This window comes from Sinocyclocheilus grahami, unplaced genomic scaffold (assembly GCF_001515645.1).
Source record: "Sinocyclocheilus grahami isolate Dianchi unplaced genomic scaffold, SAMN03320097.WGS_v1.1 scaffold129.1, whole genome shotgun sequence".
NCBI classification, from domain to species: Eukaryota; Metazoa; Chordata; class Actinopteri; order Cypriniformes; family Cyprinidae; genus Sinocyclocheilus; species Sinocyclocheilus grahami.
The window spans coordinates 1,469,491-1,489,388 of NW_015505308.1; the positions used below are offsets into that span (position 1 = coordinate 1,469,491).

Here is a 19,898-nt window from a genome sequence, read left to right on the forward strand (position 1 = left end):
ATTTTTCAGTAGAATGTACATAGCCTACTACTACTACTACTACTAAAATGAAACAAACATTATTTTTTTAAGGAAAAATATTTTCCTCTTTGTTTGCCAAAAAATCTTGTTTGCTTAATTTTCAATAATTAAAAGATAAATGATAAATTAAATTCATGTTTTATGCCTTCATTTGATAACCATAAAAATGTAAATACACAACACAGAATTTCTGAGGGGGAAAAAAATTCATAAGGCTACTTTAAGAAAAAGTTGTTTTATGCATTCAAATAATTAGACATGCTAAAACACAGAATTTGGTAACAATAAAACATATAAATAATATGGTGAGAAAAAATAAAACATTTCATAGGGCCCTAAACATGTAATTTTTGTTAAACTTTTAATAAATTGATGTGAAAATGTTTTACATGTGAAAAGTTTCATGATTTTGATTAATTAGACATGCTTTTTAATTAATACAATTTAATTTAACTATTAAAAAGGAGTCGAGAAAAACAAAAAACGGAATCCAGAAAAATTCAAATGGAAAAAATGGAATTTGGAAAAAAATTAAAAGGATTTCATAGGGCCCTAACTATCCCTCAGCCTTGCCGTGCCCCCCCAGTTTGGGAACCACTGCTTTATTCTTTTAAATTGATACATTAATTGTGTTTATTATATATTTTTTTATTAAAGTGGAAATCAGTTTACTAAATAATGTAAACTTGACTGACTGCTTCACTTCCATTTTAAAGGGATATTTATGTTGTTTATTATTTACTTGTATTTATATTTAGAATTTTTGTGCAATTACTTGCCTGTCAGTTGAGTTTGTGGCAAAACATTTAGCAGTGTTTACATGTTGTTTATTTCTGCATAAAATTTATTAAAATAGATGTTTAATTTCATAAAGTACAAGTTGACTTCAAAATGCACCTACTTTTTTTGCATTTTGTGTTTATCAGTTGAATAAAAGACTCTTTTTCCCTATATATTTCATCATTGAGGATTTCTTTAAAAAAAGTCTAAAAATCTCGTCTCATTCTCGTGAACCCAGTCTTGTGTCTCGTCACACACACATATTATATATATATATATAATATTTTGAAAGGTTGTTGTGATTTTTATAATGACTATTGTTCTAGTATATATATATTTCCTATTTCCATTATATTTGTTTCTATTCTGGAAAATAATTATGATATTATATAATCATAATATTTATTATTATTAGTTATATTTGTATATTATATAAATAATAAGTTATTTACTAGTGTCTGTATTTTTCCCCCTAGCCCATAAAAAATGTATAATCTCTTTTTTTTTTTTTTAAATCATGGAATTTTGTAGTGACTATCATTTTTTTTCTTCTAATTTTGTGTTCGTTTTTTTACGAATCCTTACAAAATGTCTGGAAACCATGGAAATTCTTAGTTCCACAGGTGTAAGAACGTTTGATATTATGATGTATTCCTACATTACTTTAATGCCATTTTTGGATTTTTCTTCCATCTCATGAATGACACTTGTGGTTTTTGCCTGCAATTTCACAAATCTTGCATATGCAAACATACTAACCATGACCTATTTTGTAGCCCAAGGTCCCTCACTGATGCAGTGTGAGAAGAGCTTCGGACGTCCTGCGAGACACTGTGTCTGTCCTGCCTTGATCCCACCACTGCCTCTTATCACTCTACGGTTGAGTCACGTCCTTTGTGTCCTCCTTTCCAACAGAGCTTCTTCCGTTCCGTTCCGTTCGCATTAGGAATAAACTCTACATCTGCCAGCTTATCGAAGAATGATTTCTCACCTTTCCTTTGAAATGACACGAACTTCAGTTTCATGCAGATTCAGATTTTGATTTAACCAGTACACAACCCGTTTCAGACATTTGCGCGATATGGAGTTTTATTTTTTATTTTCACGTAGATGGGGACAACATGAAGGGAAGCCCTTCAGACTCAACCGTGTCGATCGATTAAGTGCACTTAATTTCAAATCTGAACTACGTACAAAGGAGGGGAAAAAACGTTTCAAACAAGGGAATATTTTACAGACGCTTTTTCGGCAAGTTGTATTTTTCTAAACGGAATAAATTCAGGTTTTTGAGTATTTGTTTTTGACACACAAGTGTTCGTGGATTTAAAAAAGAAAAAAAAAAGACAGAACTCGCACCCCTGTTGTAAAGCAGCTTTAACCGGTCATGAATTTTGTATAATAATTTATCCTTTATTAATTTTCTAACTGACCTGATTAGTGCTTCACACGTTGTGCAGAAGTATATTTGTATGCCTTTTTAATAGTTTAAAGTATTATAGAGACCCTATTGTTGGAAATGTGTGTACATATCTTTTATTATAATTGTTTTGTTTTGTATTTATTGTTCGTATCTCTCAGAGGTTCAAGGATTTAGTGGTTTCTGTCTTCCTCGGTCATATGTATCTTCTAAAGATGGTTGGTTATGAAAGGACCTTGCATCCTTCGCTTGTTCCATTTATACTCTCTGATTATGTTTTTAAGGAATACTAACTGAAATGATGATGTACCCACAGGATCCCAGTCTTTTCTAGAGGAAAGGTACATTGCTGTGAGCCAGTATTGGCAGTCGGCCGAGGTCTGATGTTGTTCGGTCATATGTGCACATTTTAGTGTCTAACCATCAGGAATGAAGACCTTCTCAAAGAGTTAACAGAGAAATGTTTGCGGTTTTATTTATTTTTAAGCAAGGGCTCATTAAGTTGATCAAAAGTGACATTTATAATGTGACTATTCATCAAAGAATCACGGTTTCACAAAAAACGTTTGTTTTCAACATTGTTAATTATAATAGTTTCTTAAGCAGCAAATCAGCATAATAGAATGATTTCTGAAGGATCATGTGACACTGAAGACTGGAGCAATGATGCTGACAATTCAGCTTTGAACACAGAACATTTTAAAATACATTCACATAGAATAGCTATTTTAAATTGTAATAATATTTTACAATATTAATGTTCTAACTTCTTTTAAAAACATTAAAAATCTTACCAACTCCAACTAAAGCAGTGTAATTGTTCCTGATGTCATTTTGCATGATTTATAATAAATTATTTGGCAATAATGGTACACTGTGAGAGCTTTTAAAAAATAGAGTCCCACTAAGTCTCACTGTATATTCAGTTTTACACTGACAGTAAAATGGATTGTAAATGGCATTTCATGTTGACATCAAAGGTGAACATCCAAAAATGGCAAAATAATGATTATTTCCAAAAGGTTTCCTGATCATTTTGGTTTTGCATTGAGACATTTGTTATAATTTACAGTTCAGATCCATTTCCTCTGGTTTAATCTCTGAGAAGGTCTTCATCACTAGCATAAGAATTTTAATATTTAAAGGAGTAGTTCACCCAAAAAAATGAACATTTTCTGAAAATGTACTCATCCTCAGGCCATCCAAGATGTAGATGAGTTTGTTTCTTCATCAGAACAGATTTGGAGAAATGTAGCATTCCATCACTTGCTCAGTAATAGATGCTCTGCAGTGAATGGGTGCCGTCAGACTCTCATTCGGACGGCACCCATTCACTGCAGAGGATCCATTGCTGAGCAAGTGATGTAATGCTACATTTCTCCAAATCTGTTACAATGAAGAAACAAACTCATCTACATCTTGGATGGCCTGAGCGTTTTTTTTTAGCAAGTTTTGTCTGAACTATTCCTTTAAGGAGGCAAGACTTCTGTAAAGATCCCATTTTGCACTTTTTTTTTCAGGATTTGAGTACTCTTTTATTTATAAAAAAGTATTGATATATGAATTTATGAGGAGAAATAATCATGTGTTAGTTGTTCAGACTGTGCAAAGACGATACACTCTTGTGAACCCAGCTTGTGTTTGCTGTGACGGCTCTTTACCCCCGATTATTACCGTGTTGCCTTGCTGCCAATGCGAAACTGTCCGTAGGTCAGCTACCAGAGCTAGAAACCAACCCCGGATCCCTTCCACATCATCTTTTATGCGTGAAGTGCTTCCATATGGATTTGGCGCTGTAATGTTTTGAAGTCAAACGACAGTGATCCACACCGCATCTTTATCATCACGAAGAAGAAAACCGCCTGGATGAGGATGTTCGGTTTCATGTTTTGCCTTTTCCCATTGCACGTTAATCATTGGAGATTATTCTAAGGAATTATTGACATAATATATATATTTTCAGAATAGTGTGAAAGACCACTTATGTAAACCGAATGAATCAGAATGAAATTTTAATGTGGTCATAATCTGATCATGGTACCCTTTTTGACCTTATGGCTCTTTGTTTTGTTCCAGTAGTGCCACAAATCTCGGTGTACTACAGTTCATCAACAGGAAATCTTGAACTGTAACTAAGCTATGAAGTATTATTATAGTTATAGGTTATTATTATTATAGGTCCTTGTAAACACATCCCGCTTGTAGAAATTAATGAATGTCACCGTGGCATAGCAGTGCAATTATTTTTATTTATATATATATATATATATATATATATTTTTTTTTTTACAATTTTTTTTATGGAAGCCCATTTCCTTCACAGAATAAAAATTAAAAAAGGTAATTGTGACTTTTTATCTCAATTCTGAGAAAAATGTCAGACTTGTGAGAGAAAACACAATATTATTTGCTTTATTTTTAATTTATTTTGTAGTTTTTAATTTTGTTTTTTTGGTTTGCATTTTATTATTGTATTCATCGTTTTTTATTTTATTATTATTATTATTATTATTGTTTTTCAGTAGCTTGATGGCTGATTTTACAAGGAATGGAGTGAGATTCCAATCATCATTGGTTTCATTTGAATAATTGTATATTGTAAGCTACATTTCCCTTTACACATTGAACTCGGTATCACATAAAGTGTTTTCTGTGAAAGACACACGGCTTGCTTCCATGTCAAGGAAAATGCCTGAAGCAATATGAATCAATTCTGTAATGTTCTCCATTCTGTTCAATTCGTCTACTGATATGTATTGTTGCATGTGTGCATATTACTACTTTGCCATTATAAGTGAATGTCATTGCTAACTAGATGGTTTGTCATAACACTGCACAAGCAGCCCTGTTAATGAGCTTATTCCCAACCACATCTCCTGTCCACTTTTTCTCTAACAGATGCGTATGTTGTAGATGTATTATAGCCACACCTTCAGTGCTTCAACGTGACCCAGCCATAACAATTGTAAAGATTTCGAAGGCCTTATTTTTATACCTGGACTATTCGTACAGAATCTCTAAATCTGACATAAGAGGTGTTAATAGGCATTTATCTCATTCCTAAGACAAGCTCCTGTGTCCTTTATACGGTTTGTGTCCTGTTGGCCCATGTGTTCTCAATGATATAGATGTGTATTTTCAGGTTTGATCATATTTTGCATTTCAGCTGTTACAGAAATACATTTTTCTTACCTGTGCTTGCTTGTGTTCTTGATTTGCATTAGTGTTTATATATTTAATGTTTATTCTTACAGAATAATCTATCTATCTATCTATCTATCTCTCTCTCCAAGTTTACTTTGCTTAATGATTTCATATTTTTACATTATATTAATCTACGATCTCGGATCCGATTAATGTACATGTAAATATTGGTCATTGCTATCTATTTTATCTGTGAGAAGCTTCATAAAAAAACATCCTAGTATTAATATTATAAATATCGATACAGTATGCAATTAATTAGCCTAGCTAAAATGTTATAGCAGTCATATAATCTTACTGAAACAATTTATACAAATTAATGGAAGATATGCATTTCAGGAAAATCTTATAAATGTAAATGTATTCACATTTAAAACGTATTTTAATCAACTATTATAAACCATTTTAAGTACATTTATTTGCACTGACATTTGCGTGATTTATTGTAATATTAATTATATAGTAGTTATTAATATATTGTTATTATATTGATACTATGTAATTAATAGATGCCATAAAAGTAATCTTTTATTTGTATACATATTCATGGAAGAAACACATTTCAGAAGATCATAAAAATGTAAATGTATTTACAGACATAAACACTGTAGTATGTATTTTAATTAACTTTATATTTTATTAACTTTAACATGTATTTTAATGGACTATTGTAATCATAACAAATAAATGTGATCATGTAATTTAAAAAAAGGTATGGAGTGAACAAACTTTAAGTATAAAACTAACTTTTTGAGTTCATTAGAATGACCACCTAAAGAGTTTATGCGCATGCATACAACTTTCAAAAATGTCTTTTTTAGAAACTTTTACATTTTTTGTAAATTTATTTGCATTGGCATTTGCATGAGAGTTAACGCTATTTACTGTAAATGCATTAGTCCCCTGAATCCACTTAAGTTGAAATGTCTTTATTGGCGATAGTTACGCGATTCCGAACACCTGAGCTCTCAGACCGGCCCGGGTCTCGGCACCAGGTCTCGGCACCAGGTCACGGCACCCTGACAGATCTCCAGTGTTTGCTCAGTAGGGCACGTGCGTGTGGTGGGGAGTCACATTCATGCGCGCGGAGGCGTCACACACCATCCAAGAGCTCATAGAGTCAAAGTCGAGGTATCTTCCGGGAATCCGCTGATTATTTCGGTAAGAAACCAGAAGCTTCATTTAAGACTCGCAACCTTTGGCGAAGCGTTTTAAACGCGTAAAAGCGTCGCGTTTCTTCCCAGAACGCGGTTGTTTTGGCAGAAAATGGCGTCATGGTTTTGTTGTTCAGTCTGTGGATGGTGAAGAGACGGCTCGGTTTCGATTCCGCACATCATTAGAAGGCCTTTAGGTGGTTTATTAGATGCGGATGCCTGCTGTTAACAACATTCGTTGTGTTTTGTGGTCATTTTCATCATTTGTGAGGCAGGAGAGCGCGCGCAATGGCGCAAGGCTCTCCAGCGCTGCGCGCAACGACGAGCAAAGCGCAGCGGTTCGTAACTCACGCAGTTTCGGTTCTGCTCGTTTGGGTGTCGATGGATTGTAAAGTTTATTTTGCGTGTTTGACGTCGTCCTTTATCCTTTCTCGTATGCGTCATCGCCCTTTGTGGTTTTAAAACGCATTGTAAGTGCTTCTTCCTTGTCTAGTTCTTTCGCGTGAACTTTGGTAGTTTCAAACGCATTTGTGGATGAGGTGTAAAAATACTGAAAAATAAGGCTCAAGTGAAAGTTTGCATACTGTGACAACATTTTACTCAATCGAAGGCCGGAGTATCGAGCGCAAACATACTCGAGTGGAAGTAATACAAAGTTTCCACATGAAATAAGTTGTTTTAGAAGTGAGTTTAATGCTTTGTAAATCACATAGTTTGGTCTCAGTTTCTCAGTGTCCTCACTATGTGGAGTTCTGGGACAAACCAGATGCCAAATGGTAAATGAAAACAGCATTAAACCCACCAGCAGCTGATTTTATTGGTGTTTGACATTTGAAAACAGTTGTTTATAGACTGATTGTCAGCTGTGTTCACACTTAAGATCTTCAGCAAGGTGTCCTCAAGTATTGACATTTAAATGTAAGACTACACAGTACATATCGTTCAAAACCATACTTATAAGTACAGTAATGAAGAACAACTTTTTAGTATTTTACACTCATGAGTTTTGGGACTGACAGTATGTAAGTCTTCGGGAGATTTTGGACATTTTGTGATTACAAGTTAGTCAATATTTAGATGTAAAGTGACTCATACTGAGCTTTGTGTGATGTCATAATCATGAAACTCACTTTATTATATTATATTAAAATATGTCATGATATTTAAGTATGCTTGAACTTTGTGAAGCTATCAAGTTGGACTTGATAAGCTAGCTGCCAATGCATTTTTTAACTAATTTGATTGACAAAGTAGAGTTTTTATAACGAATTTTTTAAAAAATAAACAAAACAGTTGTTTACATAACACTTACATATCATAATAGGTTACAAATACACTAGAAATAAGAAATACATTAGAAAAGAAAACTAACAGCAAGTGTTAGATAAGCATCTGATTCAAAAACATTAAAGGAAAGTAAGTAAATAAATACAATTTAAGGTGCAGTTGCAAGGACCAATGCTTTTTGATGTTATAAAATTAACTTTTTAATTTTTTTAGGAAAACATGGATCTTGTATGTATACCCTAACAATATAACTGCTTCTATTTTATTACACTCGATTATCTAATCAAATAAAAATAAACAAAACAGTTGTTTACATAACACTTACATATCATAATAGGTTACAAATACACTAGAAATAAGAAATACATTAGAAAAGAAAACTAACAGCAAGTGTTAGATAAGCATCTGATTTAAAAACATTAAAGGAAAGTAAGTAAATAAATACAATTTAAGGTGCAGTTGCAAGGACCAATGCTTTTTGATGTTATAAAATTAACTTTTTAATTTTTTTAGGAAAACATGGATATTGTATGTATACCCTAACAATATAACTGCTTCTATTTTATTACACTCGATTATCTAATCAAAATAACGAAATATGTTAGTCGCACACCAGGCAGAAGCGCAGCTCCGCCTCATGTCTAGGTTTAGTTTACTTCAAGTTTACTTCAAGAATGATCAAAAAGCAGCATAGATGAGTTTGAAATTTGGTGTTTAAAAAAAAACAGGGCAAGCGGAAAGAAAAAGCGCGATCTATATTATAGACTTTATTAGAGCCACAGAAAGACAAACGTTTCGCTGAAAAATGCACAATACACAATTTTACAGCCTAGGGTGAAGTCATTATGTAGTCATTAAGTCAAACATTTGGATATCAAACATATTTATTCTGTCTCTTTTTGCAAAACATTTAGTTGCAGCTGAATATCATGAACAAAAACCAGCAGGCTACATAAAAACTGGACTCGATTAAGAGCTGTTTGTGTGCAAAATAGAGCTGCACGATTCTGGATAAATTGAGACCTTTTCTTTTTTTTAATGGAGGTTGTGGTCAAGAATGATCAAAAAGCAGCATAGATGAGTTTGAAATTTGGTGTTTAAAAAAAACAGGGCAAGCGGAAAGAAAAACGCGATCTTTATTAGAGCCACAGAAAGACAAACGTTTCGCTGAAAAATACACAATTTTACAGCCTAGGGTGAAGTCATTATGTAGTCATTAAGTCAAACATTTGGATATCAAACATATTTATTCTGTCTCTTTTTGCAAAACATTTAGTTGCAGCTGAATATCATGAACAAAAACCAGCAGGCTACATAAAAACTGGACTCGATTAAGAGCTGTTTGTGTGCAAAATAGAGCTGCACGATTCTGGATAAATTGAGACCTTTTCTTTTTTTTAATGGAGGTTGTGGTTCTCTCACGATTCTGAAGAAAAAAAAGCATTAGACAATTAAACAAAATCGCGTCATTTGGAATGAATGATTCAATGACTCACTTAAGATTGACTTGTTTCATTACTTGATGAATCAGTGTTTTTGAATGAATCTCTTGAATGAATGATTCGAAGACAAATGTGACCCTGGAGCACAAAAGCAGTGTTAAGTCGCTGGGGTATATTTGTAGCAATAGCCAAAAATACATTGTATGGGTCAAAATGATTGATTTTTCTTTTATGCCAAAAATCATTAGGATATTAAGTAAAGATCATGTTCCTTGAAGATATTTAGTAAATTTCCTACTGCAAATATATCAAAACTTAATTTTTGATTAGTAATATGCATTGCTAAGAACTTAATTTGGACAACTTTAAAGGCGATTTTCTCAATATTTAGATTTTTTTGCACCCTCAGATTCCAGATTTTCAAATAGTTGTATCTCGGCCAAATATTGTCCTATCATAACAAACCATACATCAATGGACAATTTCAAAAAATTGACCCTTATGACTGGTTTTGTGGTCCAGGGTCACAAATACATTTTTAACAGCCCCTTTTCGCCACCTACTGGTGTAACAACGTAATCGATAAATCTTTATTTGAAGTGTCAAATTACTTTCAAAAGATGATTTACTCTATTTTGATTGCTACCGTAAATTGTAGTGACATTTGTAGTGACACAAAAATAAGCTAGATTTAAAGGTTTTTGATTATATATCATGTTGTGAAAACTCTCTGCAGTACCGTTTCGGGTTTGGCGTCACTGTTTATTGCTCTACTGTTCTCTCTATCGCCACAGAGACACATTTGAAGGGTTTTAGAGATGGAGGAAACCCCAGCCAATGAGAAGTCTTGTCAGACAGATGAACTCACAGGTGAGGCCGTTGTGCCCGGGCCTGACCATGCGAGCAAGACGCTAGGTAATCTTCTGCTTTTTTTCCTGTTTATTGAATCTTAAATGAATACTACATGTAAATGAAGTCAATGACACGCATCTTGACCAATGGGATCCAATCTGACCGGTTCATATGAATGGACATAATCCGAAGAAGAGTAAATGCATTTTAAAAGCGGCCCATCAGCTCGGATCCTTCCCTATTAGAGGATTACAGCAAATTCCTCCATGGCCTGCTATTGTCACTCACTCAGTAGGGGTCACTAGAGTCTGTGACCCTTACAGAGGAGAGGTCACGGCCCTCCCCCTCAGCCTTAAATAAATGTACACACATACGTAAACTAGCGTGAATTGGTAACTCACACTTCAGGCTTTTTATGAAGTAGTGATCAGCTCCTTATTAGGGCTGTCAAAATGGCTGAAAAACTAAATTCGACTTTTGTAGTTAAATATGATCAAAATCGAATTGTATTCTAATTTAAAATGCATAATTTCAGTTAGGGTTACGAAAAGCTTTTGGCTTCTCTCCTGAGGCCACAAGAGGGCGCATCAAGCAAGATATTACTAATGCATGCTTATTCAAAGCATAAGATAACGTGACCATCTGTGAAAAAATGGCCGAAAGCCAATCAAAGAGTATATTTTTCATTTAAAAACACGAGTTGCAGTGCGATGGGGAAAAAACCCCACCATAAAGTCTCAAGATATGTTTTTTCATTAATTTTAACTTTCTAAACATGCGGCACTTTAGTGCGAGAGTCGAGTGCAACGGTGATAGATGTCCCTCTGGAAAATGCACGAAATATGCATTCTGTGTGAACGGCTTGGTTTCAGTTTTGACGTAAACAAGATCTTCTCCGCATTGATGTTCTCTTTTCTAGCAATATTTGTAATTAACAACGCAGCAATGCCGCATCTTGTGGCTTCAACTGGATAGGCTAACAAAAACATTAACACTTACATCGTCATCGCATCTCGCGCGCCACTGATAAGGCTGCCTCCTTAATGCACACCTAAAATTAGAATGCAACGTTTTTGCATTCGAATGTCGGATTTTTATTTTAAATTCGACGAAGATTCGAAATTCGATTTTTTTTTTTACAGCCCTACTCATAAATTTGTGTTTATAAAGATTTCTATAATGTTTATAATTGTAGTATGATGCTGAACTGGGCTGTGTGAAGAAATCAAAGTGTTTGTGTGGGGATGGTGACTGAAGCATTGATTGAGCTGCTCATCACAGGGGGCGTGGCCTCTTGACTTCCCAGTATAATGTTTTGCCACATTATACTGGGAGGTCAAGAGGCCACGCCCCCTGTGATGAGGGGTGGGTTCAGGGGAGTGGCTTGAGGTTTGTGTGAAAGTGATAGGATGTAGCAGTTTTACTTCCTGTTCACGTTACTTTTTCATGCTTTGTTTTTACTAATGGTAGAAATGAATTAAACTCTCTTATATGCTTTGAAGAGAGTGCATTCCTTTCAATTTCAACATTAGTTTTGAGCATACAAAAATAATATGAATAAACCTTTTCTATATATACTATAACAAAGAAAAATAAACCTATCCCATTTGCATATTTTTCCTTTCATATTTCCAGTTTGGTGATCTCAGCAGTGTTATTTTAGTATTATTCATATACTATTATAGTCTTTATTCATATTTTTTATTTAAGGTTTTATTTTTATATTTGCATATTTTGCAGACATTTTTGAGTAATTTTTATGTGCTTTTGTCATCTTCGTTCTTATTATCTTTTGTTTTTATTTCAGTTTGCATTTTAGTTTTAGTAATTTGTGCTTTTGTCATTTTTATTTGTTTGTTTTATTTATTTTTTGAATTGGCTTTTATATTTTCAGTTTTCATTTTAATTTTTGTTTAAGTTTCAGTAATTTTTTTATATATATATTTTTGAATTAACTTTGGTTTTATAGTTTTAATTTTTCATTTCAGTTTTATTAATTTATGTGCTTTTGTCATTTTTATTAGACTTAACATTTTTTTCATATTCCGAATTCTGAATTTTTTAGTTCTCATTTTAATTTGAGCTTAGTTTTTAGTCATATTTGTTAGATTTTTATATTTTAAAGTAGCTTTTATTTTTATATTTTCAGTTTTCATTTTAATTTAAGTTTTGGTAGTTTTTCTTATATGCCTTTATCATTTTTATTAGTTTTGTCATATTTATATATAGCTTTAATTTATTTTTATTCCAGTTTTGGCTTTAGTAATTTTAGTACTTAAAAGCATTTTTATTTTAATTAGTTGCCAAGGTAAAGTTGATCAACTCTTCTATATATTTTATTTCTGATAAATTTACCATGAAATTGCCAAAAAATTTTTATATTTTTAAATGCGAGTGTACTGCATGTTGGTTCATCTGCCAACTAGTGAGTAAATCAAGTTTTATTTACAAAAAACAAAATCTCTCATCTGACACTTGGCTCTTGTGTACAGACGGAACGGTTTAGTGGAAACAGACGAATAGACCATCACACCAACCCTTTATAACGCAAACATCAGTCAGCAGTGTTCAACAGCAGAGCCCTAGATTGATTCTGAGTGTGTGTAGGTGTGTGTTGACTGCCACCTCCTCATCTAGCCGTCCTGACATTGGCAAATTTCAGGCCGTTCCTCTAGGAAATTCCCTCACACAGTCATAAAACACCTCCAATATAAGTCGAGTCTCTGAGGACCGCTGTAAACACACCACTGGGCTCTGGGCTGGTCCGGTTATAAATTCACCAATATCCCCATCATCGATCTCCGACTGATTTGGTCGCTTTATCCACAGCTGTGTACATGCCCCGTATCTTCACACACGATTGATTTTTGACCTCCTCACGTAGTGAAGAGTTATTGTCTCCCACTGCGGATCTGTTCCCATGTAGCTCTGGTGATGGAAAATGCTCTTTTAGAGTCGTTTTAGATAATCGGATATGTAATATTTCTAGATTTTGAAGGAAATATAAGTGGTTTTGCTTGGTCAAACTCCTCGCCTATAGTGTTTGTTCAGATCCATAACCTTAAGTATGAGCAATAATAATACTAGTGATATTTGCCACTGCAAACTCCACTAATAAAAGTCCTTTCTGTAATAGTCTCCACAAACTAGAGCTTCATTAATCACCACCTTGAAATATTGGCATACGTAACCCGAACAGAAGAGATATTATCCCATTTATCCAGTGGAAAAATGGAGATGTGTATTAAATCAAAGCTTTTGTTTCAGCGCCAGACGTTTTCGTAAATACTCATCTAGACAGTCGCAGGCAGCGGCCATCAATAATGCAAACTTTAATAAAGTCTCATTTAGAAAGCACAAGCTGAACCTCTGAATGGATGGCGAGTTCTGCCATCCAAAACATACTGGCATGAGCACAGCAAACCAGACTTCAGATCATCATTTCTGTGTAATGAGTTTGTCTGGAGAGGCTTATTTAAAGAGATTCACCCTGACGGACTGTCATAAGTGTTAATAAGAGAGATAAGCAGCATTATAACTGAGGTACATGATTAATTGGATGAGTTTTCTGTGATGCAAAGGAAAAAACCTTCAGTATGAGCCTTTAGAGATGAGCCATTTTTCTCAGGTGTGAATATACTGGAGTTTAAAATTATGCTTTTATGCCTTTGCTGTATTTACAGCAACAAATCTATTGGTTTAAAACGGTTCAGAACATTTCAAAGTGTAGTATGCATATTGTAAATAATTCATTGATATATTGTAAGAATACACTGTTTGTCTGTTGCAGTCTATTCCACAGAACCTGGAGATCCTCCTCTGCTACAAACACCGCTGCTCACCTCCAAATCTGGCATCCAGCAGATCATTGAATGTTTCCGCACAGGTGCTGTGTCTGTTCACATTGTGCTACCTATCCTCTGTTTCCTCTCTTTATGATCGTAGTTGACCAAACAGTAAGAATGAAATGGAAACTATGTGGAGAATGTCACAAGCATTGTCTGAGCCAACACAGAAACTCAATGAGTCCTATCACTGCCCTCTTGCGCTTACTTGCAGGTACTACACAGCTGAAACACATTCTCCTCAAAGAGGTGGACACAATCTTTGAATGTAAACTCTGCCGCAGTCTCTTCCGTGGCCTTCCCAATCTGATCAAACACAAGGAAATTTATTGTTTCACTCGAATGCTTGAACCTGATGGTTAGTATAGCACTGCGTTTCTACTTTTCATTCTCTCCTAAAAGACCAGTGTTGAGTTTACCCTGAGTATTTTTCATTGACATATGGCAATAAAGCGTAATTGATGATTGGTGACTGTTGTTCTGCCGGTTTTTATTTATTTTCACCACCTAAACTGATTTGGGGATTTAGGAAAAGCCTTTAAAGCCAGCTTAACTCTCACAGCTTGCACTTTATTTGGCATTATTTTCCCCGGAACTCAACTTTATATTGATAGTTAAAGTTTCTTTAATAAACCGATAGTGTTTAAGCTACTGTACCTTTAAGACTTCTATATGTAAATTTGATTGGTTAATCTATGCATGTTAATCCGAACATATTTCTCACTGCCATTAATCAGTCATAACTGATTTATCAATGACCCATTGTTTCATCAAATGGTCTGGGTGGACATGGTACACTTCAAAATCAAAAAAGCAAAAAATAAAAATAAAAAAAGGAAATGCAATTTTTCTATAAAATAGAAACTTTAACTAAGGTCTACTTCTGGTTCCAGACCCATCTGGAGGTAACAAGAAGAGCATAAAAGGACTTCTCGAAGCTATCTATCCCTGCTCTGATAAAGAGGAATATGTACTGAAACTGGAGCCCATTGCTGGCAACCACAATGCTGTGTACCAGTACCTGTCCAAAGAAGACGACCTGCCACCTTCATCTCGAAGCTTCAACCACATAACCACAGACAGCTGGACACACTACCACTCCAACAGCCAGGAACCGTACATGGAGGAGGTCCGGTTGGAAGAAGAGGATAACAATAGCATTGATGAGGAAGATGAGAGAGAGAACATGGACAAGGGAGAGAAAGATGCAGAAGAAAACAAGGGGCATCAGCATAGTGAAGAACCTGAGGAGCCAACAGAAGAAGCAGGTGACAAAGACCTGGCCTCCTGCAAATGCCTTCTCTGCAACAGGACATACAGGGTTCGAGGTCACCTTAGGAGGCACCTACGGACTGTTCACAAGATTGTATCTTCTGGTTCCACAACCAACTCCAGTGATTCCACGTGCAGCTCCAAGAAAATGCCCAATAGTAAAGTTCCAGACAATCCCAACACTAGTCCGAGCTCTTCCTCTGACTCCCAGAGCCAGAAGAGTCCCAAGGAGGACAAAGTCCCATCCAAGGCTCACTTCTCCATAGGTTTTGACTTTAAGGCACGCTTCTGCAAGCTCTGCAGGCGGACCTTCAGCTCCGTGCAGAACCTGGAAAAACACATTGAGCTGCACACTGATAATGGCACGGACTTCTTTGTCAAGTTTTACTGCTGCCCGCTTTGCCGCTACAAGACGCGCCGCAAGAGGGACGTGCTGCGCCATCTCTCAGAGTTCCACAAGAAGAAGTCCTCATACCTGAGCAGGATCTCCCAGTCACTGGAGAGCTATGCTGTCAAGAAGCCAGCGGAGGTCATGTTGAGCAAAGAAGAGGTGAAAGTTCAAGGTCAACAAGAAGAAGTGAAAGTCCACCACAACCACATGTCACCATATCTGACACGCAGGAACTTGCCTCCAAAAGCTCCTGGCATAATGGGAAAAAAGACCTCGAAGACCGGCAGTAAGAAGCGCCATGACGAGGTGACCCATAACAAAAAATTAAAGCCTAGTAGCTCAAAAGGAAGTGCCACCAAGAAATCTCTGCACACGTGCAACATCTGTGGCCAGAGCTTTAAAAAGACAAGATACCTAGGGTTGCACAAGAGAAGCCACTTGAAATCCGCAACCAGGAGCACAGGTATCAGAACAAGATCCAAGGTCATGCTTTGGTGAGTGCATCTGAATCAATACACTACACAAGCTCTGCTTCAAACCCTTGTGAGCTGCCTTGCTGTTTACTTCCTATGAGGTAGCCACCTACTAGGGCACAATAATAATCGAAACGAAACCTTGTAAGTAACTGATGTGGAATGTTAATGGAAGAGTTGTTCAAAGTTTTCATTAATGATCTCAAAACATTATTTATACATAATCCATGGAATGATTCTTCCTGAAATATTAGGCTATTTCTTGTTTCAGAATGTTCAGAGAACATTCAAAACTAACATTCCCATGTTTGCAAAATGATGAAGTGCAGTGTTACCTTAAAGTGCGTGAACCGGAAGTTGCTGCAGACTTTATTTCAGTGTAGTGACAAATTTCCAGTTGAAACGGAATATTGAATAGGGAGTATGTTTTTATTTTTGCGCTCCTCCTCTCTGTCTCTCACTCATAGCAACCTAACGGTTGGAGGGGTGTGTTTAAGGATATTCTGCCCAAGCCGTCAAACTGATGTAATCACAGAAGGAATGCCATTCCAGAGCGGAAGTAAATGTTCAGATTTTGATTAAAGATTACCAAGACAAACAATTTTTTTAACTTGCATGGATTAATTGTTCACATCAAGACTAGCAATGTGTGCTCGTAAAGTAAATAAAGTCAATTTTGATTTCATGCGGACTTTAACATTTACATTACCAAGAAAAAATTGCCTATAAAACTTAAAAAAAACAAAAACTGACATTTTGAGCATTCAGAGAACGTTTTTTATAACTTAATCAGAACATTATTAGAACATACTTTTGGGGAGCAACTAATACTCAATACTGTTTCCAGTAGAGTTAGACTTTAGCAAGTTGCTAAGCTAAAAACTACAATTTGGAGCTATACATAGCATACACAAAGTATTATTCAAAATACTTTAATGTATTGAAAGAAATACTAGTATTTTTCACCACCTTATGTTCACTTTTCACTTAGCTCATCGCAATGCATTCTGCAAGATACATGCAGTTCTGCTTTTGAATTTGGCCAAAACATCTTGTCAGCAGTCAACAGTGTTATGCTACCTACCTTTTTAGTCTCAATCTTGATGCTTAATTGGGAGTGAGCTTATGATGCCTTATAAGGCTGTCAGTAGGTTGTGTGCAGCTGTTTCCTGTTCTCTGAACTTCGATGGTACAGCAGATGGTGTGTTGTAGCGGGAGAAAGGAATTGTGCTTTGGCTGGCGGATTGCTACCACAGCTTTGCTGTTAATGAATGAGAGAAACCCCTGGGTGGACTTCCTGCATGGAAGAATGAAGCATGGATGCTACAGCAAGGCCCCGGAAATTAGGCCGCCCCGGTCTCACCTCAAGGTTTAAAGAGCCCTTGGGGTGCCGGTTGAGCGGTGAGGGGGGCTTCTTTAAAAAGCAATTAAGATAACTCACCCATGTCCTTGGAAACAGCGCTCGGCTCAGCCGGGCCGTATTAATCATGCCGCTCTGTCACAGGACCAGAGAGACAAGAAAAGCTCTCTGATCTTCAAATAAGGGTGACAGAGTTGCCTTGGGTATCCATGTCCATTTTTGACTTGATTTTTTTCCCCATTAATGCCCCATTTTCTCCCTGTGGTAGAAGTTTATATATCACTCTGACAGTTAGTCTTTCTCTTGTTCCTCTGGGTCTTAGTCCTTGTGTTTGTGTCTGGGTTGCAGTAAGTTACATACAGTATAACATTAAAACACATGAAGGCTGGATTACCGCCCGCTCCCAGTCGACATGTGGCAGAGAGTTACTTAAGTGATAACTGCAGTCTGTGTGTATTGTGCCTGAAAACCGTTCAGCTGCTCATAGCCATTTGTACCTTATCGTAGAGATGCATGATATATATCGATACCAAATCGGTTATTGACCGATATTATTTTTTTATTATATATGTATTTTTTATTTTGCATTTTTACATTTAGATTAAATTACAGTGAGATAAGGGGAAAGGAAATATTTATAAATAATTTAACAACACTCTTAAATATAATCTTTAGCAAATCTCAAAATGAATATCGGTTTTTTAATTCCGTACATTATAATGTTGTAGTACCTAAATTCACTTGTGGAATTTAAAATGTTTAATTTGACTTTTTAATGTTGGATTTTTAAAAAATTATTATTCAAACAAAATAGTATAGAATGTTTAGTGTCTATAATATTTAGTATTTAGCATATCAGCTATTTCTAGGTATAACATGAAAGTAATTATCTGCTTACTGGTATCAGCCAGTATTATAATAATGGTGCATCTCTACTATAAAATGTCTGCTATATATATTGTGAACTGTTAAAATCCATTTAACTGACCATGAACTTACAAGGTGTTCCAAGACACTTTAAAGAATATCATGGTATATGGTGCATAATATGGTATTACCATGGTACATGTCTGAGACATCATGATAACTGTCTACAAATCCTTGATAATATTATGATACTATTTTGTGTCTCTTTCTAACTCTTCCTGTCTCTGTTAGATATCTACTGACAGCAAACTGGACTTGCAGTGACTGTGGAAAGACATACTGGACAGTGAGAGTGACAAAGAAAATCTGAACTGTTAACAAAGTAAAAGAAACAGTGCTATACTATGTAACGGACTTTAAACCATAAGTAGGGTATAAGAAACCCTCAGAAATGTGTTCCATCGTCCCAAACACACATACTGCAGAATGTATGTCAATGTAACGGTACAGTATTTTCAGCGGTGCTCTGTTAACCATTTATGAGGGGTTCTGATTACTCTCAGATATAAGAGGAAATATATATGCTTTCCATTCCCCCACTTCCATTTCCATCCAAAACCACGTAGACGATTGTTCCAGGATGCCGTTGTAGTGGGTTTAGCCTCAGGTGGAGCTTCAAGGCACACATGCTCTCGGTGAGAGGGCATTGAACTCCTGCAGACGGCAACTGAACATCGGCTATTGACACCCCTCAGGCTCATTGGTATTCAGTGCAGTCGTATGGGGTAAGATCTGGATGTCTTTCTTTTCTTTTACTGAGAAAACGGTGGACACCGAAGACCACTGGAACGTCATGAACTCAGATTCTACTTCAGTTATATTAAGGGAGCAGGCTCTTTAATGTAGCACGTGCTCTGAGGAAGACGACCAGTTGTCCATGTATAAACTGCAGGTAAATGTTAAACACTTTCTATGAGATCTTTTTAGTTGCCTTTCCGCTGCAGTTCTTTGATTAATTAGTCTCCTATCAATTTTAGATGATTCTTACGTTATTTTTCACTCCTCGTTTGTCTATTAACATTTAACAGAAAGGTTAACAGGTCTTCACAAGGATTCACTGTGCAAATCTATAGGTCCAAGTTTCTTTTTTTTAGCCTTCTGGAGGCTTGACGGATAAAAGTTGGTAGGAGATGTTATTTCTCTTTGTTAAAATGAATGTATTTACCAACAATAAACAGAGGAAATTATTATGTGCATTGATTTTTTTTGTTCCTTTTAAGTGAAATTTGAATGCATCTTATGTTATCATATAATAGGATTTCCAAGCCAGGAGATTGTGATGGAACTTGAGGTTTTGTGAGTTTTTCTTTTTAATGAAAATACAGTTTTATACATCAAATCATTCTGATTCTATATATAAAATGGCACTTTAAATGTATCATTGATTAGATTTATAGAAAGGCTAAAGATGATTAAATCCCAAAGAGTGGTGTAGTAAATATTTTGGATTTTGCTGAGTAGATTGGGAACCCC

General features: G+C 35.5%; 2 protein-coding genes across 6 annotated transcripts in view; both read left to right on the top strand.

Moving 5' to 3' along the window:
• The window catches only part of LOC107590536 (ataxin-7-like protein 1), a 34,374-nt gene extending 31,669 nt beyond the window's left edge, over positions 1–2,705 (top strand). For all 4 annotated transcript variants that reach the window (XM_016279341.1, XM_016279343.1, XM_016279342.1 and 1 more), the window contains one exon: positions 1,578–2,705. In XM_016279341.1, coding sequence (XP_016134827.1) covers positions 1,578–1,595 — 18 coding nt within the window. In that variant the 3' untranslated portion in view covers positions 1,596–2,705. The remainder of the gene's footprint in view (positions 1–1,577) is intronic.
• A 3,623-nt stretch (positions 2,706–6,328) lies between these two features.
• On the top strand, positions 6,329–19,614 carry LOC107590539 (zinc finger protein 800-like). Of its 2 annotated transcripts, none has more exons than XM_016279346.1 (6): positions 6,329–6,583; positions 10,100–10,220; positions 13,948–14,043; positions 14,217–14,360; positions 14,896–16,159; positions 18,657–19,614. In XM_016279346.1, coding segments are annotated over exons 2-6 (1,602 nt in total). In that variant the 5' UTR covers positions 6,329–6,583; positions 10,100–10,123; the 3' UTR covers positions 18,658–19,614. The 2 variants fall into 2 exon arrangements, with proteins under 2 accessions (XP_016134832.1, XP_016134833.1); XM_016279347.1 differs by lacking the exon at positions 6,329–6,583 and adding an exon at positions 6,611–7,046.
• Positions 19,615–19,898: the final 284 nt, after the last annotated feature.

What these genes read in the sequence shown, in the direction of transcription:
- LOC107590539 (XM_016279346.1), top strand. Translation starts at nt 10,124, where the DNA reads ATGGAGGAAACCCCAGCCAATGAGAAGTCTTGTCAGACAGATGAACTC. An exon ending in CATTGAATGTTTCCGCACAG is followed by an intron (nt 14,044 to 14,216) that starts GTGCTGTGTCTG and finishes GCTTACTTGCAG; the next exon opens with GTACTACACAGCTGAAACAC. An exon ending in TCGAATGCTTGAACCTGATG is followed by an intron (nt 14,361 to 14,895) that starts GTTAGTATAGCA and finishes TTCTGGTTCCAG; the next exon opens with ACCCATCTGGAGGTAACAAG.